The 27,982-nt window shown below is 36.6% G+C and overlaps 1 protein-coding gene across 8 annotated transcripts; it reads right to left on the bottom strand.

The window, feature by feature from the left end:
• Positions 1–7: 7 nt before the first annotated feature.
• Positions 8–27,888, bottom strand: zc3h18 (zinc finger CCCH-type containing 18). Of its 8 annotated transcripts, none has more exons than XM_052531607.1 (19): positions 27,696–27,888; positions 25,561–26,429; positions 24,569–24,653; positions 24,125–24,279; positions 23,947–24,042; positions 23,461–23,618; positions 23,055–23,084; positions 22,800–22,911; positions 22,227–22,507; positions 7,757–7,942; positions 5,912–6,043; positions 5,666–5,761; positions 4,864–5,103; positions 2,811–2,927; positions 2,464–2,660; positions 1,965–2,158; positions 1,780–1,876; positions 1,493–1,589; positions 8–1,071 (listed from the first exon to the last, which is right to left on the bottom strand). In XM_052531607.1, exons 2-19 carry the CDS (start codon positions 26,416–26,418, stop codon positions 834–836), a joined length of 3,369 nt encoding a protein of 1,122 aa, XP_052387567.1. In that variant the 5' UTR covers positions 26,419–26,429; positions 27,696–27,888; the 3' UTR covers positions 8–833. The 8 variants fall into 8 exon arrangements, with proteins under 8 accessions (XP_052387567.1, XP_052387568.1, XP_052387564.1 ...); XM_052531608.1 differs by having other exon boundaries at positions 1,780–1,879; positions 2,811–2,930; positions 4,864–5,064; positions 27,696–27,874; XM_052531604.1 differs by having other exon boundaries at positions 1,780–1,879; positions 27,696–27,874.
• Between the last annotated feature and the right edge of the window lie 94 nt (positions 27,889–27,982).

The raw sequence follows: 27,982 nt of genomic DNA on the forward strand, positions 1-27,982 counted from the left end.
AGATTAATTATCTTTATCAAAATAGTTTATTTCGAAGCTTTTTTTTTCTGTCACAAAAAGCAAGACGGAATTATTTCTTATCTCTGGGTGTCCCCATTGCAGCCTCTCACTCTTTCAACTAAAAATGAGGGACAAATAAAATGCAGGTTTTCACTTGAAAAACTAGGGGAAACAATGCAGAATCTTAAAAAAAAAAAGGCAATACTTCACATCATTGTCATTGGTTCTCTAGAATCATACACTTGAAGCACCAGGTATTCTCTGGCACCTGACTTTGTAGTTGTATATTGTGAATAACAGTAAATGCTAAATACATGGTGGTGGACAGACAAATTCATTGATTAAGGTGGACTTTCATAACTGTAAGGTTAGGTTCCAGATTCTTTGAGCAGGACCGACATGAAATGCGCAGATGCGTCAAGGATGGTCCAAACAGATTAAGCATACATCCGTCACAATGCAACTTACCACATAAAATAACAGGAGTATGGATAATGCAGCTATAATATGAGAGATAAGGGATTGTGGCAGGATGAAGAGCAAAAATGTGCGCTGAATGTACAGTGTTTTTAATCTTTGAGACACTACAGAAAAGATTCCATCTTCCTGCGAAAACAAACAAGTGAACAGGGCCACTTCTTAACCTTAGCACATCGATATAAAATCTAGACAACCTCTCTCTGAGGGCAAAACGAGCAGAAATGTAACGGCAGTCTCTTTTCCCAAGGACATTTATGCCCTTATGGTTCAGAACGGTGACCATTTCCCCATTTCTGGCAAACAATGGGCGTCAAGAAAACAGATGTCCCAGAAGTCGGATGAAGCCAGGTTTTTTATTTCCCAGGGATTTTGGCCCTTTTGCGGGCTATGGCGTCCTCAACAGCCTTTAACTGTTTCAGCAGCTCCTCGCGACGAGAAAGTGTGCTGCTCGGCTTCCCCGAGCCGGAACTAGAAGCGGAGCCCGAGCCGGATCCGGCCCCGGCCCCGGCCCCGGGAGCAGGTGGTTTACCTGTAGACACAGCAGCAGGACCTTTCCCAGAAGACTTGGGTGGTGGAGATAAAGGACGCTTCCTGGAGAGGGAAAAAAGAAAGAATTGAGTGAATTACAAATATGGGATATTTTTAAATCTCTGGTCTTAGTCACACAAAGATAAAGCTTTTGTTACAAAACACCTTGATCCACCATGCAAATATAAAGGGAACTAAAGATGAACAAACATGGGGATTTTCACTTTTATTTATTATTTTAAAAACTAGATTCATCAACATTTCTGCTCAAAATCACTGCTCAACATATAGAGTATGAGACATCTGTATGTGTTATTAACACAAATAGACTCGTATCAAAGGACAACCAATAGTTTTCATGCAAACAAATCAAATTAACAATTTTATTCATTCAAACATTTTTCCCTACATGAAAATTTCTGGAAATCACCACATATTTGAAGGGATATTCAGAAAGTGACCAAAGAAAAGTGGCAGTGAGTACCTTTCTCCTTGTGGTGGCATAGGTCTAGGACCCTGGCCTTTGGGCCGATCCATTCTGGGAGACAGCGAGGGCCGGCCGGGCATCCTCCTGTCTCGACCTATGGAGATATCGGAGAGTAAAGCTTCAGGAACCGAGAGAGCAGATCGCTGTGAGGTGCACATCTGACCGAACTTCCGGACATCCTTTGAGGAAAGAGCTTAACCACAATCATATCTGGCCGTATCAGGTATCAAATGTCTGGAGGGGTTTTCTAATGGAAAGCTAACGTGCCATGTTGTGTTGCTTACCTCTGTCAGGTGAAAGCGCTATCCTCTTGCTAAGAGGCGAGGGGGGTCTCTCTTTATCAGCAGGAAAGTACCTTTTCCTATTGCCCCTGTCGGTTTGCTGTTAGCCAAAGGGGAATAAAGAAGTCATTCAACCATCATACACTTCTGTGCAGCTGCATGACCATTACGACACCTTCCCAATTTACCTTGTTGAGCAGGGTAAGTTTGATGTCCTTGTGAGAGCCGTATCCTCCTGGAGGACCCATAGGAGGCGGCGGCTGCATGGGGTGACCTCTGTTCCCGGATCTAGGCATGCTGGAGCTGGTTTTGGGTGGGAGACCGGAGGGGTCCACTCGTTTTCGCTCCTCTTTGAAAGGTTCGTCTTTCTTTGGTGGTTTTCCTTTAAGGCATCCCAAACAAAACAGCAGTGTTATTTTACCATTATTTTTACCATTAAATATTTATTAATATTCTGACTTACTGTCATTTTATTTTAGTAATTTTTATTATTATTTGTAGGTTTTAGCTTGGCAGATATTAACGTTAGATTCCAAAGCCACATTGCCATTTGAAAGTTTTCCAAGGTTACATTTTTCATGTGATTTTTATATTTTATTTTACTGAAGCTTCATTACCACTCCAAAACAGCAATGTTAAAATGATATTGATGGCCTGTTGGAGTCACATGCGACAAGTCCACAGTACCTCTGTCTTTGTTGGGGCCCTTGTCCCGGGGGGGGGCCCTTTCCTTGCGGACATGGCCTGGAGTGGGGGATTGGGAGCTAGCGGAGGACACGGGGCTGGCCAGGTCAGCGTACATGTCATCAGAGTCAGCACTCCTGACTGAGCTACTGCTGGAGGAGGCAGATGAGACCGATGACACGCTACTGACCGACAGAGACCTGTGAAACCACACAATTTCGTGATTCCATGATTTTTGCATTCGTTTGTTTTTTTTAGAATATGCAAATATATATATATATATATATATATATATATATATATATTTTTTTTTTTTCCTAAGGACTCTAATGTGTCTGTGCATCCCATACCTAGACTTGTGGGACCCGGAACGGGACCGGGAGAGCGAGGCAGAGGAGGAACGGGATCTAGAGCGTGAGCTGGAGCCAGAAAAACTGCTGCAACTAACACTGCCACTCACTGTTCGCCTGCTGGAGAAACAGGACGAGAGAAACAGAAAGACAATAAACTGCTGCTCACACACTGGAGATGAAACTAGTGTAGCTAACTAGTGCAGTTCAAGTGCAAACAACTCTTCTGAACCGATTCTTTTAATGAATCATTTAGAAACTCACAAATTACAGGTTGTGTTCCGTTTGATGAATCCTTTATTTAATGAACTCACTTCAATCATCAATCAGAACATGTACTGGTTGAATCAATGAATCTGATAATGAAGCTTCATAGGTTCATTCAGACCACAAAGCAGTTCTTTAGTCATTATATTTCTGCAAGTGAAAAACCAAAGCGAAGGGAAGAACACAAAGCATCCATGTTGCACTTGATGTTCTTCTGCGTCACAGCACAGAACGTTCCTCTTTGACAAAAACAACTGCGGATGCTACAACACATTTTTTAACGGAAGCCAGTTTTCATAATTTAGCAATTTTAAAATGTAGTAATACTACACAATATTCGTTTTTTTTTTTTTTAAATACATTTGTATTCTGTATTTGACCGAATTAATGCAGTCTTGGCGAATATAATGAGACCCCCGCCACCCACCCAAAAAGAACTGCAAAATAAACATCTCGTGCCTTTAGAGTCAAGTGAAGAGAAAGTAGTCAGCTTGCACTTGATAAAGAGAAAATCTGAAAATCTTACAAGCAAAGCACACACCCAAATTCCTGCCAGTCAAAATGATCATAAAAAGTCTCTTTCTTTCTTAAATTTTTCCTTTTTTTTTCTTTTTTTTTTAATTGTTAAAGGGTTTATCCTTTGCCCTCTTGTCTTATAGAGTCAATACAACACACACACAAAAAAAAAACCTTCTGGCCAAATGCCAATGACATAATGCCAGTTATGTCAACTGTGACAAGCCCACAAAAGCTTCTTTGTTTTGAAGCGTTAGAACAAGCAGGACAGGAGATTTTCCTGAACACCCACACACGCAGGGTACTCCACATCCACAGTGAAACTTCACTCTCACTGCTACAGATCACAGAACTGTCTCATGCTGCTTCCCTGTGCTGAAAAAGCAACCCTTCTAGACACTCACCCACTAACACACACACACACACACAGAGACAGAGAGAGAGATAGAACACTGGTCATTGGGTAATGGTTCATATGCAAATCCACTCAAAACACAAATGTCAAAAAACAAAACAAGCACACATTCATATTCGAGCCACAAACAAAATCTCCAGCTCTTATATGGTAAGGTTAGGTTCCAGATTCTTTGAGCAGGACCAACGTGTGATGAGCTCTTATCATGCAATCCTTAACCTTCAAGAAAAAAAAGTATATTTAATACCAACCCTCATGTCATTCCAAATCCCTTTGACATTTTATTCCATGGAAAACAAAGTGATTAAATCAATAAATAAACAAAAAAAAAAGCTAACAAACCGGGTCTGACGCAAATCTCAAAAAGGAAAATAACAAAAACAAATATATATATAAACAAATAAATAATATTTAAAAATACATGCAGTACTGTACAAAAGTCTGGGATCAGAAGGATTTTTAATGTCTTTAAAAGAAGTTTCTTATGCTCATCAAGGCTGCACTTATTTGATCAAAAAAATATGGATAACATTTTGCAAGATTACTGTTTTTATCAAATAAAAATTCACTGAAAATAACACTTAACATGCCACTAGCAGAAAGAGGATTGCAGCAAATATAATCATTTAAAAATGGGCATCAAACTCTTCTGATTACAAAGATGACTATTACTACACTATTATTTTGCTGTTTGTCATTTTGGAAATTGACAATCCTTTCCCTCATCATCTCATGGGTAGAAGAGGGGAAAAAAATGCAAAGACCTTTCCATGGTCCATGTAAATGGCTTTGAAACAACTAAGCAAAGAGTGACAGTGTGTGTCAGTGGCAGAATGAACACGTAACGTGCTGTACCTGCGAGGTGGGTTGTGCTGTTGACGTTCTTTCTTGCGTCCTTCTCTCATGTTGGGTGCTTCTCTCGGCTCTCTGGGTCCAGGAGGTCTTCCAGCTGGACGGGGGATGGGGGGCTTTACTGTCTCAGTGATTGGCTTGGGGGGCTTCACCGGCTGTTCAGGCAACGAAGGGCTGGGCATCATTTTGGGGGGTCCTTTCTCCCTGCGAGGAGGGGGCAGTGCACCAGGCTTCAATGGATGGCTGAATGAAAATATGCATTTTCATGAGAATGTAGTGAGTAAATGAGAAGACCAGTACTGACAACTATAGCTAGAAATAGACAAAACATTGAACCTCAGGCTTGTGTTGATATAGACTAGTAAACTGCTGTTCAAAAGTTTAGGGTTGGTATGATTTTTTTTTTTGTTTTAGTTTTTGAAAGAAATTTCTGATTTATTGAATGAAAAATACAGCATTGCTGTGAAATATTTATACAATTCAAATAACTTTAATATATAATGTAATTTCTTGTGATGGAAAAGTCACATGACCATAAATCATTCTAATATACTGATTTGGTGCTCAAGAAAAATGCTGAATACAGTAATGCTGCTAAAATTTGTGTGGAAACCATGACACATGATTCTTTGAGGAATAGAAAGTTCTTATATTACACAAAACAGTCTTCACGGTCAAGTCTGATCAATTCAATAGTTCCTTTCTGAATAAAAGTATTCATTTCTTTAAAAAAAGAAATAAAAATATTTGAACAGTAGTGTATAAACCAAATGTGTTTTGAGAGCACAAGTGAGTGTATTTTTACCCTTTCAGTGCAACAGGAGGCTGCTCAGCTTTGTTCTTATTAGTGTTTCTTTGTGCCGAGGGGGTCGGGGAGGGTGACGAAGAGAAGGATCGTGATCTAGACAATGGTAAATAAAGTGGTTAATAACAGGAAAGATTCACATTTAAAGCAAGCAAATTATAAATGTAGTAAATACTGAATGTTCTGGAAGTCATTACAGCAAATTAGCATGACAAATCAAGATTGGCGTGAACTGTGATAGCTTGCCTAGAGCGGCTTCCACTGAAAGAGCTGTGCTGAGAGGAGTGACTCGAGAAGGAACTCATTGAAGATGACCGTGAATGAGATTGGGAACGGGAAGAGCCAGAACCCGTGAATGATGAAGATCGGGATGAAGACCTGGAAAAATGGAGAAAATAAATTAGTGCTGCATTAATTGCATCCAAAATAAACGTTTTTGTATATGTAATACAGTATGTGTGTGTACTGCGTATATTTATTATGTATATATAAATACACACACACATACAGTATATATTTTGAAAATATTTACATGTATATATTTTAGGGATGCACCGAAATGAAAATTCTTGACCAAAACCGAAAACCGAAAAAGAGAAAACCAAGGCCGAAAACCGAAATAAATTAATTATGCCAATTATTTGTACAATTGCATTTATTGCTATGACTGTGTAGTAACTTTACTAAAATCAAGATATTGCAATTGCATAAATTATTAAATATTGAAGTGTCAAAGAATAAATCTATTACAAATTATGCAAATAATTATTGCACATTGCAACAATGCACAGTATAAAATATCCCACTAATATAGATTAAATAATAATGTACAGGCCAAGAAAGGTTTAAAATTAAATGTTTTCTCATAAAAACAAAGTGCATTTAGGTCAAGTGCATTTGAAATTTTTCTCTGTAGGACTACTACAAGAGAGTGCATTACTTCTCCATAGGCAAGAGGGTTATGACTTCTGGGGATGGGGACTTCAGACAGATCAAGCTGTTGAGCTTGTCATCTGTCTGACATTTGAGAAATATTGTAGTATTGAGTGTATTTAAATAGGGCCAAGTAGTAGCCTAAGAACAAAAGAGCCAACATATTATTATTTGAGGCACTTTCTTGCAGGATTTCACTGAACATATCAGACAACTTGGGTGCATGCCCCTCATCTGGTGCAGAGAAGAGTCTTTTTTTTCTGCACTCTGATCGCAGTCTCCTGCTCTTGGAACTTCTCCATCTCCACACGGGTTCTCAGCTCCATCACGGCCTGGATCATTTCTCGTGCGCACTGCTTTATTTCCGCATCCAAGTAATGGTCTTAATAACGCGGATCAAGTACAGTCGCAATGAAGTGCAGAGGATCTGAAAAGATCTCAGCAAAACGTGTGCTGACAGACTCTATAAGAGTGTCCTTTCCTTGTTTTCACTTCGTGGTCCGTCTCAACCTCTTTGTTAGGAGACGCTTTGGTGATGCGATTAAAGGAATAATTAATGTCCACTACAGATGAATCAGAGGAGCTGATCTCTTTATTTAGCAAAAGGGGCAAGAAGAGAGAGAATGTTATCTATTAAGACCCACTGGTGTGATGTGAATGTCGCGGGGAGCTCGTGGTCTGTGCTATGCAGGTCGCGGTTTCTGTTTGCGTCATCACATTTCGGCCGTGTTGTTTTCGGTGATAAAAGTCTTTCGGACGAAAATTTTCGGTGGCTGAATATTCGGTGCATCCCTAATATATTTAAATAAAATATATTTAATATACAAATATAACAAATATTTCTTAAATATATACATACGCGCCTTAATGTTGTTCCGAACCTGTATTTCTTCAGACTTTTTATTTCTCTTGGAACACAAAAACGTTTCAACTGAGTTTGTCCATATAATGAAGGTCAATGGGGTCCAACGCAACATATTTCTCAAAATTATGTTTTATGTTCCAGAAGAAACAATGTCAATGTCAATTCCAATAGGTTTGGAATGACATGAGGGTTTTTCATGGTTTATCCCTTTAACTAGCAAAAAAGTGGGCAAAGCATCCCCTTATCAAATGACACCAATGTCTGGTTCATTAGTTTCATGGCAGGTATCTTACCTAGATGAATTGGAAAGGGAAACTGAAGATCCGGAGGGCCTGTGTCGTCTACGGCCACGTGGAGGGGAGCCCATGAGACCAGGTCTTCTCCTAGGGGACTTAGACCTGCGCCAGGGGTCTTTCCATTCATCTGGCCTCTTGGGCAATGGGACCATCTCCTTCTTAGGTGGTGGCTCCATAGGCCCTCTGAAAAGAAAAACAAGAAAATTACACATATTTGCGGAGTTTTCGTAATGAAAGGCAACTGATTTACAATTAGCAGGTTGAATTTCCACATTTTCTGTTATAGAAGTTGCGTCACTGAGATGGTAAAGTCTGCATAGATGTCGTCATAATCTTATCTAGATGCAACAGAAGCTCGAATCTTCCTTAAACGAAAATATACCTGTTAATTTCCTGAAAAACAATAGAAAACATTTTCAATTCCCCATAAACAAACAATATTAGGAAATGTTAAATTAAAATCACCTGTATTTCAGTGACCTTAAAAAGTTTCGATTTTCACAGGGAGGGACTGCTATAGTGAAAAAAAAGTGTCAATTATTTCTCCAAGTAATTTAATATGGAGGCAGCAGACCAGATCCTCTTCGCTTACTCTGGAAGCCACCCAACTGTACATCAGGAAGCAAAAGCTGCCAAGAGACTTCTCAGAAGTACTGTAAAATGTCTCTTCATTTGAATCAATTCATAGGCCTGTCTTATGCAAGTCTTTGTACCCAAAACTATGCATGACTTTCCCACAAAGAAGAACTTTCATGAACATGAAAACCTGATTCAATCAGCCCTTGTTCAAATAAAATGTATTAGCTCGATCCTGTATTGCTGAATTACTATTACTGTTGTCTTTAGCCCATTCCATTTGCTCTCATGTCAAAAGTTCAGTAATTCAATAAAACAGCTGACCTTACTATGTGATTTACCATTTCTTACGGGTAATATCGAAGTAGCTGGATTCCATTCAAACACCATACCAGATAACACAGGTCACCTTCATCAACTGAAGAAACTACCTCATATTTCCCACACAGTCCCTGGTCAAAAAGACAGACTAAACTGTTGTTTTCCGGTAATGAGGTTTCTAGTTTACCATCTTAAGTGTGTTTATTTCCCCCAGAAGAGTCTGAGAGTTCCCCCGTGCTTCAGTTCAAAGAAGAATCTAGAACCGTTAATAATATTTCAAAATTACTCCTTAATATTTTTGCTTATCACTGCTTCTATTATTTGGATATAATAATAGATATAATTCATCCAAAGTGGATGTTCATGGTTTCAGTTCTGCAAAATCAGACACCATTTGAAAAGTTCTTTATTGAAGTCCAGCCTATAAAAATGCATTATGCAGACCTTGGTGGTCATACTCATATCGCCCGACCAGCTGGGCCTCCAGTAGTCCCATATGAAAGTTTAATTTCTTTGGAGATTCCAACTATATTTTCACCAAAGCCATTTGGGCAAAAGTTCAAGTTTGGGAGCTTTTAAAAAAGTTGCTCATTAATCCTTGGGTTAATTAAAGGTCATTACATTATGTTATTAGTTAAACTAAGGGCATTCCACATCATGCAATACTAAAGTATGCCTTATAATGACTAACATGATCCAGCCTAGGACCTGGAATGTCCTTTTGGGTGACATCAGAGAGTAAACAAACCTGAGGCAACTATTGCAGTGAACCTAAAAATAGTACAGAGCTATTTTTGGATGTAGACTCTGAGCTCACCTTTAATTTCCCTTTTTGTATAAAAAAAAAGGAAGCACATCGTTCCATAAAGAAAACTTTCATGCAGAGCAGTAACTTGGCAAATCCACAAATAAAAAAAAAACTCAAATTAAGTGCTTACAAATACCAAAAAATGGGAGGCAAACATTTTATAATAGTTCAAAGCATTTTACCAGATTTATTAGTCATACCTGAATATCTGGTTTTACTCATAACGGCGTTAAATCGTGATGCAGTACTTCCCACAGGTTTGAAATATGTTTGCGGTGGTAGCTGGGTGGAAAAACCCACAGCTAAAAAATGCTCTACTACATGTGACAAACTATTGTTTTTAAAATTACATCCTTCAGATGAGAGATCAAATATAAATACTTAGAACTGTGTAAAACATTATAAAGGTCATTAAGTACACATTGTCATAAATCAACTCAACTTAATAAATGTGCGCTATTCACTGATTGAGAATCACTTCGAAAGCATTCTGAAGCCTTGTGACACTGCGGCACTTTTTTTTTTTTATGAAATCATAACGTTTTGAAGTTTAATAATTAATAGGCTTTATCACACTCGCAAATTATGTTTTTCCATCCCCAGAATATAAGACTTATGAAATGATCATTAAGACGTTTGTTTTAGCATTTCATGAAGCACTGATGACTTTTTGTTATTAAATTTAAGAAAACTCACCCGGAGGGATTTTGCTTTATTCACACGTGCTCCTTTTACAGTTCACAAACATCTATTTTTAGTCAGAAATGTGAATGAAGTGCCTGGACTGTCGGGTTAAGCCCTGTCTTTTGTGTAAAATATCCACGTGGGAACTTTTACACTAGTTAATCACGCGAGAGCACTTCTCTGCTGTCTTCACCTGCTTTTGGAAACGGAAGTTTTCATAATGTTGGTTGGATAAAAAAAAAAAAAAAAAAAAAAAAAAAAGTATAAGAGGATAAAAATAATAAAACCAAAAATGTTTCTCCAAATATACTTGTACAAATATACTTAATATACCTGGGCGGCCAGCCAGAAACTTTAGGTGTGGGTTACACTGTGATACATTTCAGAATCTGATGAATAGAACGTTCAAAAGAACCGCGTTTAAAGTATTTACTGTCAAATTTGATCAATTTAATGCAGAGTAAAAGTATGACTTTATTTCCAAAAATATATATTTACCAACCCCAAACTACTGAACAGTAGAGTAACTTCTCATTTTAAGCCACATTATTCATCTATTAACTCTACACATGATTTAACATAGCATTTTGTCAGTGCAGAAAACAATAACAGCTCCAAAATGTTTACAAACGTAAGCAAACACACACAAAGATTTACATATTTCATCAGCGCACGTGCCAAACGGCCCGGGTGTGTTTATCTCATCAAAACCAGCATGCTGTCAACAGGAAGACACTGGACTTTCAACCCTTTTAATAGGATAGGATTGTCCTTGCGGCCACTTTTCACGCTGTAAGTATACTAGACATCAATGTAGCACTAAATCAGAAAGTTCCTTAGATGAGCTCCAGGTCATAAACCACAGTTAACAGAGGTTAGGAGCTGTGTCATCTGACTAGCTACAGGTCTTTCCAAGAATCACTTATAAGTTAAGACTACACCGCAAAAAAATATATTTAAAAATTACACACTTGCATCATTTTGAGTATTCTCCAAATGATTCCTGCATCATTAAATAGTTATTCTTTCATTTATTCATATAAATCTGTAAGTTTCAAAATAGTTTAGACATCACCATGAATGCCAGAGTGACAATGATTTCAGGAAAGTACACAGATACAATGATGTTTATAATAAGAACAGAATAATAGATTATGATTATGTCTAAAAATAATATCCGGAAATCATTTCAATGAATTGCTTCATGCTTGCAGAAAAATTCAACCATCGCTATTTGTAATCATGATTATCTGATCTCTTTAGCAAATATCGCAAAACAAGAAAAGACTGTTTTAGACTGAAGCCTTTGCATTGTCTTCCTTATCATGGAAACCGGCATGCACTCAAACAAGGGTGTAACTCAACTACTGGAAGACATTCAGCTGATGATGTAACCTTCAGTCGCACCTCCACGAGCAGGTTATAATAGTGTGCTGTGCTAAAATCAGACTCACACAGGAAGAAAGCCTTAAAGAAAAACAGCCTTTAACAACGCAGCTTGGAAGATCTCACAGGCTTACATAAAGAAAGAAAAAAACTAATGTGTTTGAAAAGTCTCTGATGCTGAACAAGACTGCAAATTATTTGATTGAAAACACTGTATATATATATATATATATACACAAAAGTAGCATTGTGCAATTTTACTAATTAAAAACAAGTTTTCATAATTATACAGGTATTAAATTACATTTTAACTGAACTAACTGCATTAAACTCAGCTGTTTCTATATAGACAAAATCTTTCTGACATGACTTGTTTACAAAGAACAAACCGGAATCAAAATACCTGCTATTTCATTACTTCATGCCTTTTCTGAATGCATCACCTTTGTGACGTAAAATGATGAAACCTACAATGAAATACTGACGCTAAAGCATAATTACAGTATTGCAAAAGCCACTTGCCATAAACAGGCAAACAATGAACAGCGTTCCACCTATAAACCGGTTTTGTGGCATACCTAACTATTGTGCTATAGAACAAAAAGTTCGTTTTGATCCCCCAATTATTTTTTTCTTGGCTTGGCATAGTTCCAGTTCGATGTCTAAACATCCAAGTACACAAAACATAAAATGAAACCGTACACAGTGTACAGTACACAGTGGTGAAAACCACAGAACAACTGCTAGCTCAGCAAACACACATAGGGCCTGACATCTAATGGGTCAAATAATGTTTCAAAATGCCCTGACATTATAGTGAAGTCTGGAATATCACAGGCAGACGAATAATACTACCTAAGGAGAAACAGAACAAAAGACTAATACATTAAGAGGGTGACACAGAGGAATATACCAGACAAAGACACAATGGAAAAGAGAACCAGGATCAATTTCCATAAAAATACATTTAGAAAACTTCAACAAATGCATACTTCAATAAAACGATCATGAATTATGACTGGCAATTTAAAGATTTTTGTCATGAAACTGTGGGTTATAAACAGTAGGCTTTTGTTCAGTGACATGAGAATAAACAGAATATTAACTTTTAAAGCCACATTTTGTAATGTATATTGTATGGTTTCTTAAACCAAAATTATGTAGTTTGGGGGGCTTCTCATCAGATATTTATGCGGAATTACATGTGATTTATTTAATAAATTAATTAGTAATCAATTAAATAAAATGAATTTGTGATTTACAAATTATATTATAATTTATAATAAATTATAAATAAAATGAAAAATCTTTTAAAATGATAAAATAAATATAAAAAATGGTTAAATCCACGTTTTTATATAATTGCTATAGTATCAGCATAAAAGAGAAAAGTGCGAGCGGCACGTGAGCACCATGTATTTATTTTGGCGTGCATGTTAATCCGTGCATTCACACCGGCAGCAGGAGTGTCGTGTGAGCAGCAGTGAAGCGGGTCTATTTGAGTCTATTTTTGCTGTACTGCTGAAGCTCAATTAAAGTGTGAGCAAACTTTTGATAGACAAAATAAAAATGATTTCACAAATGTGCTAAAAATGCACTAAATAAGCATGTGTGTGGTTTTGATGTCAGTAAAGAAAATGAAGAATCAAAAATATGTACAGAAGATTTAACCATTTTAAATTGTTTTACATTTTTAATTGCCATAAGCAAATTATAACTTAAAACATTTCATCAAACTCACAACGAACAATTCATCTTGGTTAGGATCTTAAGTTTACAATGGAATATATACATAAGAAATGAATTATTCATTCATTGTTGACAGCTTCTGTAAATATTGTATTCTGTAAATATTGCACACGTGTTCACTTATGATTGATGTGACAAACTTAAGCCTTTTATTTACTTTCAGTTCCACAATTACAGAAACTGAGCTATAGACACAATAAGTGCATAAGAAACTTCAACAACTTCAACATTTGGCATAATAAAAATATTATGAACACGCAGCGTGTTAACTTCAGTTAGTAAAAAACAAATTTTAATTTTTCAAATTAATCTCTATGAACAAATAATGAAACAAACATAATATTCTCACTTAAAAATTAGCTAAAATAGAATGAATAATTGAATTGCTCCAGGTCTTCAGTTACAAAAAAGGGAAAACAAATTACAAACAAGGACATAATGAACACAGACACAAAACAACCGTATAAATCATTGACTGCTTCTAAGAAAAATATTACGATTTAAAATACAATAGGATATATATGCATAGCCTACTTTTTGTATTATTCAGCACTACATAAATTAATTTTGACATTTTTACTTAGCCTAACAATCAGTTAAAATCCAATGAATAATTCACATTTCTCCCAATCAGTTACAAAAATGGAGCAAGTCATTTACATAAAGAATACTGACAGCTTCTCTAAGAAATGGACATGGAGTTCATGGACACACACTGAGCTATAACTTGGTTAATACTGCATATCTGGGTTAGTGTCTATGGGTAAAAGTATATTGTTAAAAATAAAAACAAGCAGTTTTTGTTGTTTACCATTCACACGTGAATCCCCGTGTTTAAAAAAACTTTCAAAACTTCAGAACATTCAAGTTTATAACTGACCAACTTCTAAAAGCTAATAAAATAAATAAAAAAAACCCATCATTTTTGATTTCAGGGTGACTTTAAAAATAGATTTAGACTGAATAACTTTAGTAGCTTTGATAAGGATCAATGTAAATGTTATTTATATGGTGAAAGCTAAGCAGTGTTTTATTTTTATGTTTGATTATTCAGTTTCTGTAGTATTTTGTCCTCTGCAGTAGAGCTGCAATGACCCGTCGACATCATCGATTACGTTGACTACAAAAATACGTCGACGCTTCACACTGTTTACATCTCGCGTAATAGCGGCTTTTGCTCCTGGGAATGGAGAAAGTTGCATTCTATCACAAAAACAGAGACCACTGTTGTCAAAAGTATGGGAATACTTTAAACAGAGGCCAAATAAAACTTCTTGGTTAGGTCTCCACTGCAGAAGTGATGGAACGACCGCAGCATATTCAGCGATTCTAAAAGCACAAACTGATGTGACGTGACTTGGTCATTGCATGATTCTGATATTCTTGTAAGGATTACAAGTTATTGGTATGATCACACGTAGTGGCTGAAGTATGATAAACAAAAAAATAAAAAAGTCTGCGTTAACGTGTGTTTCGAACAAGTGTTAAAAGACGGAGCGCCGCGAGACAACAGTCACAAACCACTGACCTACCGATCTACACCGAATCAGCTCCAGATCTCTGGATTCAAGACAGGACTCTCGGCAGTACATCATGCAGCTGCTGAATCAAGGAAATGTGACCGTGTTAACTTCTGTTTACCAACTATGAAAATGAACCATAGCAGAACACTGACTACATTTTATGGTTTGTGATACTAAAGAACATTTCATGACATCTCAGACAACTGTAAATTTGTGGCTACTGTGGTTTAATTATAAACGCTATCGTTAACTCATATTTACTATAGTAAAATAATTTTCTTTGCCTCTATTTTTGTATACTGTAAAAACTTCAACCACATTGAAGTATTATTTGGAAAGAAATTGAATAAAGATTTAAATATTATATTAGAAGTTGTACTTATATTTTTTTGTAAAGTTATCCAAAGGATTCTTTAGCTAATCAAAAAAAGAATATTAGATTAATAATTAATTTTAATAAAAATAATCGTTAGAGTAGTCGACTAATCGAAACAATATTTGTTAGATTAGTCGACAAAAAATAATCATTAGTTGCACCTCTACTCTGCAGACACACACACACCTACCTAAAAAACTTCTGTATTGTACATTTGCAACATGTTTATTTTATTACATTTATCCTATGTTTATTCAGATTTTTAATAAATAAAATAAAATAAACAATTATATGATGATGTATACAGTGGGGAAAATATTTATTTGATCCCCTGCTGATTTTATAAGTTTGCCCACTAACAAAGAAATGAGGGGTCTGTAATATTTATGGTAGGTTTATTTTAACTGATGGAGACAGAATACCAACCAAAATATTTAGAACAAACACTTTATAAAAAGGTTAGAGATTGATTTGCTTTTCAGTAAGTGAGAAGTATTTGATCCCCTACCAAACAACAAGAATTCTGGCTCCCACAGATGGTTATGTGTCCATGTGGAACACAGATAAGTCCTGTCGCTTAAAGAAGTTACTACTAATGTCAGCTCGTAGGTGTATATAACTGTACACACAATCTGTATCCTCCATTCCAACCTCTCCCACCACCATGAGCAAGACCAAAGAGCTGTCAAAGGATGTCAGACACAAGATTGTATGTGTTAAGTCCGGGACACACCAAGCTGACAGCGAGCGACATTTGCGCTAGTTGGTGTGTTCCAATCATCGTCTCTCGTCGAGTTCACATTGGAATCTGCGTTGGGGCCATCGGCACAAGTGAGAGCTCTGATTGGATGTTCAGTTTAAAATTAAAGTGAAAGTGATGAAAACAAGCCCATAAATTAAGGTGTTACAGACAGGAGACTGTTTAAAGGTTTCATGATCTTTCCCAAACATTCTAATATGCGAATGTTTTCATAACAATATGTAACAATAACAATAAAATAAGCAATATTACTGATATGATAAGCAAGCGCTGCTTTGTTTACATTTCGACTTAACCGCATTGAGGGGCAAATGGACAGGTCATGTACTCTTGGAACCTACTTCCTTCAGCCAGAACACTGAAGATAGGTTATGAATGGGTCTTCCAGCATGACAATGACCCAAAACATACCACCAAGGCAACAAAGGAGTGGCTCAAGAAGAAGCACATTAAGGTCATTGAGTGGCCTAGCCAAAGTCTGTGCTTGCAAAAAAAGGGTTTCTGCACCAAGTACTAACAAGTCATGTTTTGCTTGGGGATCAAAAACTTATTTCACTCACTGAAATGTAAATAATTTTCTAACCTTTCAGGTAAAGCCTGAAACAGGGATAATGCACACCTTTCAACGTCACGGTGAGTTGTTTACCACGCCTGGGAAATGGTTCAACAGTGATTAACCAGATTTAATGATTTCCTTCCTTTATTACTATGCCAAGGTGAAAATTCCCTTGTTTCATGATCATGTGCTTGCTACTTTAATTAGTATTCACAATCAATTACGTCAGCTCATTACAAGGGGTAGCAAAAAGATCAAACTTTCACCCGTGTTGTAGCAATGTAAAGCTAATATAGTAATTCCAAAATCATGCAACATTTGCCAGTTGCACAGGCTTTGTTTCCACACTGCACTGACAAGATTTATGAGGATATAAAAAAAAAATCCTACATTGAAACCCTGACAACGTGATGTCTGTAGCATAATTACACATGAATCAAAATAACTGCTACTCCATGCCACTGAGAAAAAAATAAAATCACCTTTAAAGCAGGTTTTGTGTACAATTCCTGTCTTCATCAGGTCAGAAAAAGAGATCTCAAACTATAGGTGGTTGAGCCAATTGGTTACGCTTAATATGTCAGGCTGCGCAAACAAGCAAACAATATACACTTACAGTCAAAAGTTTTGAATAATTAATATTTTTTATGTTTTTAAAAGAAGTCTCTTATCATCATCATCAAGGCTGCATCATTTATGTGATCAAACACACAAAAACTGTAATATTATAATATTTTATTACAGTTTAAAACAACATTGTATTATATATATATATATATATATATATATATATATATATTATATTATATTAATATATGTTTGTGTGTGTGTGTATATATATATATATATATATATATATATATATATATATATATATATATATATATATATATATATATATATATACACACACACACACACACACAAACACATACATACACACACACGCATGAAATCAGTCCTGGAGCAATCTAGAAAAGTAATGGGCTGAAAGTCACGTCTCATAAGTTTATATTTCAAATCTGAAGATTCTTAAAAAATGTGTTTCCTGCAACCATTTTTTGGAGACGATGTGGTGTGTGTTCATTCTCTGTGTTTGTGTGCACTTTGGATGGGTTAAATGCAGAGCACAAATTTCCGATTATGTTACCATAATTGTCACGTCACTTTCACGGTTCGTAATGAAATTTTATTTTATTGCTGTAATTAATTTATAGCATTAACAAGATGACTCATTGAATTCATTTAGGAAGCAATGACTGGTGAATGTATTTTTAGTCCAGTGCCTCTATATAAAAGATTAATATTGACCAAATTCAGAGGCTGTCATATTTGGATCAACAGTTGTGAATTTTCATCCGTTTCAGTTTGAAAAATAAATTTCATATTGATTTATTGCCTTTTGAGAGAATAAAAGTATCATGGATTTATTGCATTTTCTGAAAAAAAAATAAATAAATAAAGTTTTATAATAAACCTTTTGAACATCAAAATCTGGATTTAAATTTTTTATATTATTATAATCTAAAGTTGATCTATAAAAGTCTGAAACAGAAAATCGTGGGTTTCATCTTGCCAGTTTCTTGGTAAAGAAAACACATTTTTACTCAAATTAATCCAAATGGATTTATTGCATTTTTGAACCAAACTCTTCAGATACATGCATACATATATGAGCTTTGCTTGAGCCCTAGAACAGGTATACCTCGTAGAAACAAGAATGGCAGTGCTGTGAGTGGAAACATGCAGTTAAAGGGGCGGTGATATTAAAATAAGATCCCTTTGCCATGTCACAAAGGGAGTGAAATCTGACAGGCTTGTTTTTTCAGATACTTGCAGAAAAAGGCTTACCAAAACAAAGTTACTTGGCTAATCTTTTTCACGTTTCCTGGGTTGGTAGATGCACCGGGGACCCGATTATAGCTCTAAAAACTGATATGTCACCTTTCATTTAATGTATTTTTGCATCTGTGAATTTAAGAGAGTTCCTTTAAAAACATTTATAATACATTTTCATTATTCCAAACTTTTGACCGGTAATAAAGATAAAAGCAGACACATATCGGATACAACAATCACTCCACATTACACAATCTTCCAGCCTAGGGTGATGTTATGTACACTGACAACAATTTGGGACCAATGTAATTTAATAAAACGTTAAATTGGATCTGAGTGGTGCTATGGTAGTTTTATAGCCTATAAGCAAACAGGTCTTATTTTCTACACAAATAACAATGCTGTACAGGGTATCCAGCACGGTCAGTGAAACACAAAGCACTTTAACCAAATCAGATGTGTTAAGTGGAACTGAAACTCCATGTTTATAGATTAGTCACAAGGGCAGAAAGTATGTTCGTGAAAGTTTCAAGCTGAGCTAACTGTTCACACTAAATGGGTTGTGTGACATTTAGAAATTTGAGATGCAACAGTGTTCTTTGAAGTCAAACAAACCAAGTAGGCGTGAATCTCTCCCTACACTGCTTGGTAAAAGACTAAGTATCATGGGACATATTTAAATATGTCACTGTCTCCTATTGTTGAAATCTGAGAACACAAGTGAGCCGGAAATGTGTCCATTTGTTGTGTGGGATTTTGGCTTAATTAATGAAACGTGAATCTCTCTTTTTTTTTGTCTAGAGAGCCGACGTGACAGATGGTCAAAAGAGCAGCACTGGTGTGGCTGAGATACAATACATCCTGGAAATTTCCTATTAAGTGACCATAATCAAATTTGCAATCTGAGTCTCTGGTTATGCAACTGAATACAGTAATGAAATAATTACTGTGAATGGAAATAAAATCAACAGGAGACCAGCGCTTCCCGCACACAGACTTTACCTGGGTGGGCAGTCCAAGTATATTAACGGCCGCCCAAGTATAAATTAATGAATGGAGCATTTATATTTGGTAACATGTTTTCTTTACATTATTTTTATCCTCTATTATTTTTTATTTAGAGGCTGTTCACTTCATGTCTAAAAGTGCATGCAAAACACCGGCCGTGCCACTTTCTCCTCTTTCAAAAGCGCTTCATAGCTTGCGCATCAGTGATGTATGATGTTGCCAAGCAATCATGAGCTGCATTCTCCATGAAGACGAAGAAATTTCAGCTAAGGATAAATAGATTTCAAGCTCTTGCATTAACTCTACTATTAGATATATTTATGGAGAAGAAAAGTATTAATAATAATAAAAAAAAACCTGTACAGCTATGATCAGCTTTTCGTCTATCTTGGCTGAGCTTTTGATCTCTATTTGAGTGCAATTATAATGCATCTACATTTAAAATAACGAACTTGAGCAAATATTATAGAATACCCTTAAAGTTAGACTTGAGCGTGCAAAAGATGCAATGTGAAGAGCCTACACATTTCATACCTGCATGTTCGTTGGGCGTGAGAACTGTTTACTGACATTTCACATTGCATTTATAAGAGCAGCTGGCCAAATCCAGAAGAATTTTTTTTTCTTCTAAAACTGCATTTCATACAGATTTTTCTTTAACCAGCAGATTTCAGAATTCTGCCCCAACAACTAGTTCAATATCCAGAAGAATTTAATTTTTATCATTATTTACAATTAATAATCATCATTAAAGGGTTATTCCATCCCAATATGACAGTGTTGTCATTAATCACTTAACCCCATGTCGTTCCAAACCTGTAAAAGCTTTGTTCGTCTTCGGAACACAATTTTAAATATTTTGGATGAATTGTGACTTTTTTTGTCACAATTTGGATGAATTGGAAGTTTGTGACTGTCCCATTGAATGCCAAGTAAATGACACTGTCAAGTTCCATAAAAGTATGAAAGACATCGTCAGAATAGTCCATCTACCATCAGTTTTTCCAAGCGTTACATTACGAAACGCTGAGAATATTTTTTGCACGTGAAGAAAACAAAAATAATGACTTTATTCAACAATTTATCTCCTCTGTGTCTCTCCGCTTCACTGTAGCATGATTCTGGAGAATATCTGTTGAACGCAAAATGCGTACACTATTCTGTGTCAGCCACAAAACAAGGATACATTTTCTACATGTATTTACGCTTTGATTTGAATGAAAACAGTGCATCCGTGCAGTGTCGCTGACACAGAATAGCGCACGCAGTTTGCGTTCAGCAGATATTCTCCAAAATGGTGCTACAGTGATGCAGAGAGATACAGAGTAGACTAATTGTTGAATAAAGTCATTGTTTTAGTTTTCTTTGCATACAAAAAGTATTCTCATTACTTCATAACGTTACAGTTGGACCACTGATGGCAGATTGATTATTCTGATGATGTCTTTCATACTCTTCTGGACTTTGACAGCTTAATTTACTTGGCAGTCAATGGGACAGTCACAAGACTCACAGTTGTCATCCAAAATATCTTAAATTGTTTTTCAGAAGAGGAACTTTTACAGGTTTGGAAAGAATGAATTTAAAATGCAGCAGTCTCTGTGAGTGACTGCACAGACACCACCCCACCAAAAAAAAGAATAAAAATGCATGTAGATTTTTTCTTCAGAATATCCATCCCAAACGAAGTACCAACTGAACATGAACTTAACAAACCCCACACACGTCAAGACATTCATTGCAGCAGGCTTTAAATGAAAATGACTTTACAGACTAGTGTTGTCAAAAGACCCGGTACTTCGTTACCAAGTCGGTACTAAAAAAAAATTAAAGTGTCACAGTAACCAGGTTTCTTTAAGTACCGGTGGTACGGAGTACCCGGTCAACCCGGTTCTTGACGCATACAGCGCTATGATTTCCGCGGAGCAGAAAACTTCGACGGAATCTCAAAATCCAGTCATGAAAATGAAACTTACATTTTAATATGGATAGTCACTGACTTTGTCAAAGTTAGCATAAATTAATCAAATCAAATCTCCAAATGGACTAGTAACTGTAAATGTTAAGCCACAAAAGTTGGTTGAAATATGAATCCTGCGTGTGCTGCGTCTCGGTGTGAATGAATGAATGTTTGTTTACTACATAGACTGAAGTGGGTGACGCTTGCAGTAATTTCAGCATCTGCCGACTCAATGAGGACATAAATGTATAAACAACATCACCAGAACTGTTCTGAGTCACTTCACAAGCATTTTCCTGTTTCAGCTGAGTAAAACCAGTGTCAAAACAAAAGTTCATTTTTACATAAATGCATTGGGCTGGAAATATTACTATTATTTAGTAGAATGTATGTGATACTGCTACTATGGATAAAAAAATTAATACAAGAAATAAATCACACACTATTTCTTCCATGTTTTAATTTTAATAGCAAATCCCTTTTATTTTCCAAAAAATAAAATGTGTTTAAATTTCATTAATTAAAAGACCAATTAAATTTAGGAGAAACTTGTTTACTGTTTTTCATAATTATATTACTTGTAAAAAAAACTTTAAACACAATTGTAAATTAGTATAAAAAATGGGATTGGTTTTATTTTTAGTGATAAAGTGTTTTTTTATTAGCATATTTGTGTGTTTTGCTTTGGTACCAAAATTGGTACTGAGAACCTATTGGATTTTCACTGGTATCGGTACCGAATACTGAAATTTTGGTACCGTGACAACACTATTACAGACTAAAAACCTGCACACCCCAAAGGTTGCATAGCAACTGGGCAACAAAATTGATTTTAGCACGCAATATGCTTAAGACTGTCTGTAACCTCTTAGCATCCCAACTAAAACGGAGTCTAGTGTCAAGTAGATAGTTTAAACTCACCTGGGTGGCATGTTCGGTGGTGAGCGTGGTTTGAGTGGCTTCTCCTTCTCATCCTTTTTCTCCCGTGGCTCTCTGGGAGGCCGCTCTCTAGGCCGTCCCTCTTTTTCATCCCGTTTCAGACGATCCCTCTCCCATTCCTCCTTTCTGCGCCGGCTCTCCTTCTCCCGTTCCCTCTCTCTTTCCCTTTCTCGCTGTCTGCGCTCCCGCTCACGGTGATCTCTCTCACGCTCCCGTTCCCTCTCGCGGTGACGCTCGCGTGGATCTCGTTCCCGCTCTCGGTCCTGATGAAAACAAAAAACGAACACCCGGTTGTTTAGTAGTACAAATACAGGTACAAATCTCTCATGCATACTTGATTCTGATCAAATGCAGCACTGAACTGTCAGCTTTTTTGTATGATAAACATACTTTAATATCAAATTCGATGTCTGTCATTTAATTTGGCCTACACATCATGTGCATGCACACTGTAAATATTTAAATGACCCGGCATCAGTAACTTAAAACACTTTGGTAGAAATATTCTTAAAAACGAAAGTAAACCAGCTTAATGCTACATTAGTATGTACTCACAGGGTAGTATGGCAGTGGGGTCTCTGTGTACTGCACTCGGAAATTCTCATATTGGCCTCCTCGCCAAAAAGCTTCCATCTCATAATCATAGTATGGGTCGCCATATGGATCACTACCACAGAAATGGTTGTTATTAATTTGTACAGTTGAAGAATGATAAACTGAGGTTTAAATTAATAGTGAGAGCACAAGTTAACATGTAGTGGTTACACTGTGTATTTTAGGGGGGCAAGTTAATTCTAAATCGATACTAACCCATAAACTGGATCTCTGAACTCAATATCACTGTAATACAAAAAGAGAAAAGGGGAAAAACATTAAAGTACGGTAAGCTTTTTTCTTTTCTTTTTTTTTAACAACACAAATAATTTGGCTTAAAATTAACGTGAATTAAATGGACATTAAATCATTTTTCCATTTTAAATGGTTCAGCAGTATGACAAATCATTTTTTTCAAGAACAGAAATACCACATAGTCAAAAATGTCCTAGTTCGTGGAAACTAATATGCATAATAAATATCACAATGCTATTAACAATTGTTTTAGATGGATGACAATTACCTTTAAGTATGTAAACTAGCCACAACTACATTTGAACTTCTTCAGAAACAAAGACAACAAACGGAAGAGACCACATTCTGAGAAGTCATTGTTTCGTACCCAGCATCTCGGATCTCTCTGGTTATACGATAGCCACGTTCCCTGAAGAAGTCATTTTCTTTGTCAAAGTCTCGATCATCTTCACCTATGGTTACGGTGAAACGTTTTTCCTCAAAATCTGGTTCCTGTTCTTTACGAATTGTGGCTTTCTTCAAAACCTAAAGGGAATGTTTTTTGAGAACAAGCTAGATTAAGGCTCTCAGTTATTCAATTCAACTGGCAACTTTGACTTACTAATCCTCCTTACAGTAATGAAAGCATCAAATTTAGCATAGTACGAGTATCAAAATACATATATCATGTTATCTCAGTTTTACAAAGTTGCCACTTTTGTGATTACAAAACCACTGCAGAACACACTTGACTACAGACTCATTTGAATAGACAACTTCCCCTGAAAAAAACCCATTGACAATATAACATTACCTAGAAATGAAACTTTTTAAACTGTTGACTCAAAACAATGTATGGTGGTGATATCTGTACCTCTTTGGCATGCCGTAGGCCTCTTTCCCAGGCGCTCTCCACCGGAGGATCTAAAGGAGGTGGAGGGGGAGGCAACTCTTCTACGGCAGGGGCTCCCTGCAAGAAAACAAGTGTTGAATTGAAATTTAAACCCAAAAATAACCAAAATAGTAGAAAATTAATTCAAAAGGGTGCATACCCAGGGGCTAGTAGGCATGAGGGGGTGAGGGCCTCCCCCTCCAGGAGGGGCTCCATTAGGAGAGAAGGGATCTGGCTTGGTGATGAGGGAGTAGTTGCCTTTATCATTGACTCCTGGATGGATGAACCTACAGATCATGCCCCATGTGCAGTTACCTGCATCAACATCAAAGCAACCCACTGTTTTGAGTATGTGCTCTGAAGACAGCTTTGCTCATAGGAAATATACTGCATTGAATTTCACTCCCCCTACTGTTGAAATTCAGGCATATGTTGATCAACAAACTAAATGCAAATGTGCGCTTATCAAATTTGAACAATTTTCCTTGATTAAAACACATTGTCGATTATAACCTTGGGCTACAAAAAAAGCACCATTTAAAATGTAGACATGATGTATTAGCAGATTAAAACCATTCAGGAAATCACATGAAGGAAGATCTACCTTTCATGAAAAACCTGCAGATGGGTCGGGGTCTGAGCTTCCTGTCCATAGGGTCCTTCACCTCCCCCTCTTCAAGATCATCATCCTAAAAAAATTAACAGAAAATCTTACTATAGCACTTATTAATGACTGGTTACGTTTTTTTTATTTTTTTTTATTCTAAACCAAAGGTAGATTATTTACTTTTAGGTAGGTGATATTTTTAATAATTTATTTTGAATGGATAAATTAAATTGCTTATAAGTCACAGTAAAAACTTTTGCAATGTAAAATAAAAAAAAATCGATTTCAAAAATATTTGCTGATCTTTTGAACTTTCTATTAATCAAAGAAATCTGGAAAAAATGTATCATGGTTTCCACAAAATAATATTAATCAGCCCAATGGTTTTCAACATTGTAAATAAGAAAATACTACTTTAGTATCAAATCATCATATTCAAATTACTCTGAAGGATCATGTGACAATGACAACTGCATTCTAAAATGTATTGAAATAAAACTGTTAATTTACATTTTAAAATAAACTTTATAATTTTACATTTTTCATTGTAATTTTAATCAAATAAATGCAGCCTAAGTGAGAATAACAGATTTATTTAAAGAACATTAACAAATCTTGCTGACCCCAAACTTTTAAATAGTAATTCTATATTTTATTTACATATTATTTAATTAGTCAATTAGGTGATCACTTCAAATTTAAAGTTAGAATATTTGATCATTTAGCAGCATTGTGTCATTTCTTTTCCATTCTAGAAATATTCAAAAGATACTGCATTCAATTGCTCCCTCTACTGTTGTGGCCTGGTCATGCAAAAACAAACTTATCCTTGGGTTCTATCATTTTAAAACTCTGACAATGAAGTTAAAAAGCAATGGGTTTTATCAGCAAAAAAAAAAAAACTGTCATAACTTGCTCTTGAGTGGCAAACTGAGATTAAACAGCCCTAATTTTCATATGCCAATCACAAATGATTTCAACATACTTACATCTATCTCTCCCTCGTCAATCTCTCCATCATCTTCCTCTTTCTTTTTATCACGGAATGAATCTCTCCTGCCTCCTTCCCTTGAGTCCACAGATTTTCTCAGCGGTGTGTCTTTGTTATCTGGAGGCAGAATTGGTTTTCTTTCCCTTCTCTTCCGTCGTTTCTCCTCCTCTTCATCATCCTCTTCCTCATCTTCTCCATCCTCCCTGCCGGGCCCCTTCACAGCCTCGTCCTCCTCAGGTGCAGCAGCACTCGGCTCTTCTGGAACCTCCTCGTCGTAATCCAGCTCATGTTCATCCAGGTCTCTGGACACGGAAGATTCGTCCTTCAAATCACTCACTACCATTGCCGCTCTCCTCCTTCTCCTTCTCTCTTCTTCCTCATCATCCTCTTCCTCAAGCTCAGCACGGCCGAGGCCAGACTTGGCAGTTGCCTCATCCTCCTCGTCTCGCTCCTCTTCTGCTGGGGTGGAAGGTCGTTCTTGTTCTGGCCCTGGCGAGTCAGGATCAGGTGATCTCGGCGTCTCAAGGATCTCCTCTTCAGGAGACTGGCAAGCATTCTGTCTGCTTCCTCGGACCGTCAAACCGAGGTCTTGCTGGTGGAAATCTTCTCTCTCCTCCCTGTCCATCTTGTAGTCGTCCAGGTCTGACAGCTCCTCAGGATCTCCTCCTCCAGCTGCTACCCTGTCTCCATCCTCAAAGTCGGAGTCTCCTCCACCCTCCTGTACTTCATTTTCATCATCATTCAAAAGCTCACTGTCCGAAACTCCCTTGTCACATTCTGCTGGGGACTCGGGCGACTCCAGCAGCTCGTCCTCAGGAGATTGTGGGGACTGGGTGGGGCTCTCAGGCGTATCCATCAGCAAGGACTCTGAAACAGACATTCATTATGAGCCAAACATTTAGTACAGACAAAGAAAGTCTAAGTTAATAGGCCCTCTAAGACCCACTCTGTATAATTACAAAACTTATTAAAATAACACCTACTAGGGACACTGCACTTACAGACACTCCTGGAAACGCAACACATTTATAACAAATGTAATAAATACTTCTTTGCATTGTAACATTTTAATTAACATCAAAGTATTATTTTTAATAAATGGTTAAAAATACAAAAAAAAAAAACATTTATAATAACAACATATTTTTCCATAAAAATATGCCTAAAAATTTTATTTTAAATAATGACACCCTAAAACCAGCAGCTTCCTAAAACACTACCTACAACTTATTAAGCAAATATATATTTGGCACGTGGTTAAAAAAGGTGTGTATTTTTCATTATATTAAGTAATACATATTAATTTACAAAAACAAAACTTATACCATATATAAAAAAATGTATCCAAAGCGACTTACAAATGAAGACAATGGAAGCAATCAAAATCAACAAAAGAGCAATGATACACCAGTGCTGTAACAAGTCTCTGTTACCTTAACGCAGTACAAAATATAAATGATACCAAATATATATGTGATACTAAATATAAGACAATTGCAAATATTTATTTGTAAGTTTTTAAAATGTTAACGTTGTTCAAGTAGTAAAAAATAGATGGTGTTTGTAAAATTAAAGAAAATAACTTTACTGCGGTTAATATCTTGCATATTAAACTGACTTTCAGAACACTTGTCACTTTACTAATATTTGAATGACAGTCTTATACAACACCCCTATATTAGCCTGCTAACGTAAAGTAGCTAAACCGCATTCAAAGCTTTACAAATAAACAAACTTTTCCATACCACACAAAGGCCAATCATTGAATCATCTGGAACTTGTTTACCTTTTCAGATTTAAGGCAATGGATTCATGAGAGGGAGGCCGACACATGTCTTACTAGCCGCTTTATGTTTAGCGGGAGAGCTCGTTGATGGCGATGCGGCTAACAGGCCCGAGTCCTGCCCGCACACTACAAAACGACACCGTTTCCGACATTTTCCGAACGATCTCGCCGTTTAAACGCCTATGCTTGTGCTTAAATAACACACACGTTACTTTCTAAGTCTAAATCGCGAGTTACGACGTGGCACGATGTTTCTTCGACGCTCACGGGCTACAATATCATGCAACAATAAAGCGCTCCCTCCTGCACAACACACGGACATCGCGTATTAAAACACATTCGGTCACCTTTCAAACCACAGAGTCTCGGGAGACAGGGTCGCAGTGTAGGGAGTCACCCGGTCTTTTTCCTTGGGGTGACTGTGTTCAGAAAATGAGCGACCTGTCTGGGTTTCTTATTTTTCTCTAACGGAGAAATTCATAAGCCCTGCACTACACCGTGAGAGCGGCCATTACCCAGACGTCATCAACGCGCGACCAGATGATTTAGTTTTTTATTTTTCATCGCATAGAATACAATTCACAAACAAGTAAGAGAAAGGAAATATTATGAAATTATTATTAGAAATCAATGG

The sequence above is a fragment of the Carassius gibelio genome, chromosome A18 (genome assembly GCF_023724105.1).
Source record: "Carassius gibelio isolate Cgi1373 ecotype wild population from Czech Republic chromosome A18, carGib1.2-hapl.c, whole genome shotgun sequence".
In the NCBI taxonomy this organism is placed as follows: domain Eukaryota; kingdom Metazoa; phylum Chordata; class Actinopteri; order Cypriniformes; family Cyprinidae; genus Carassius; species Carassius gibelio.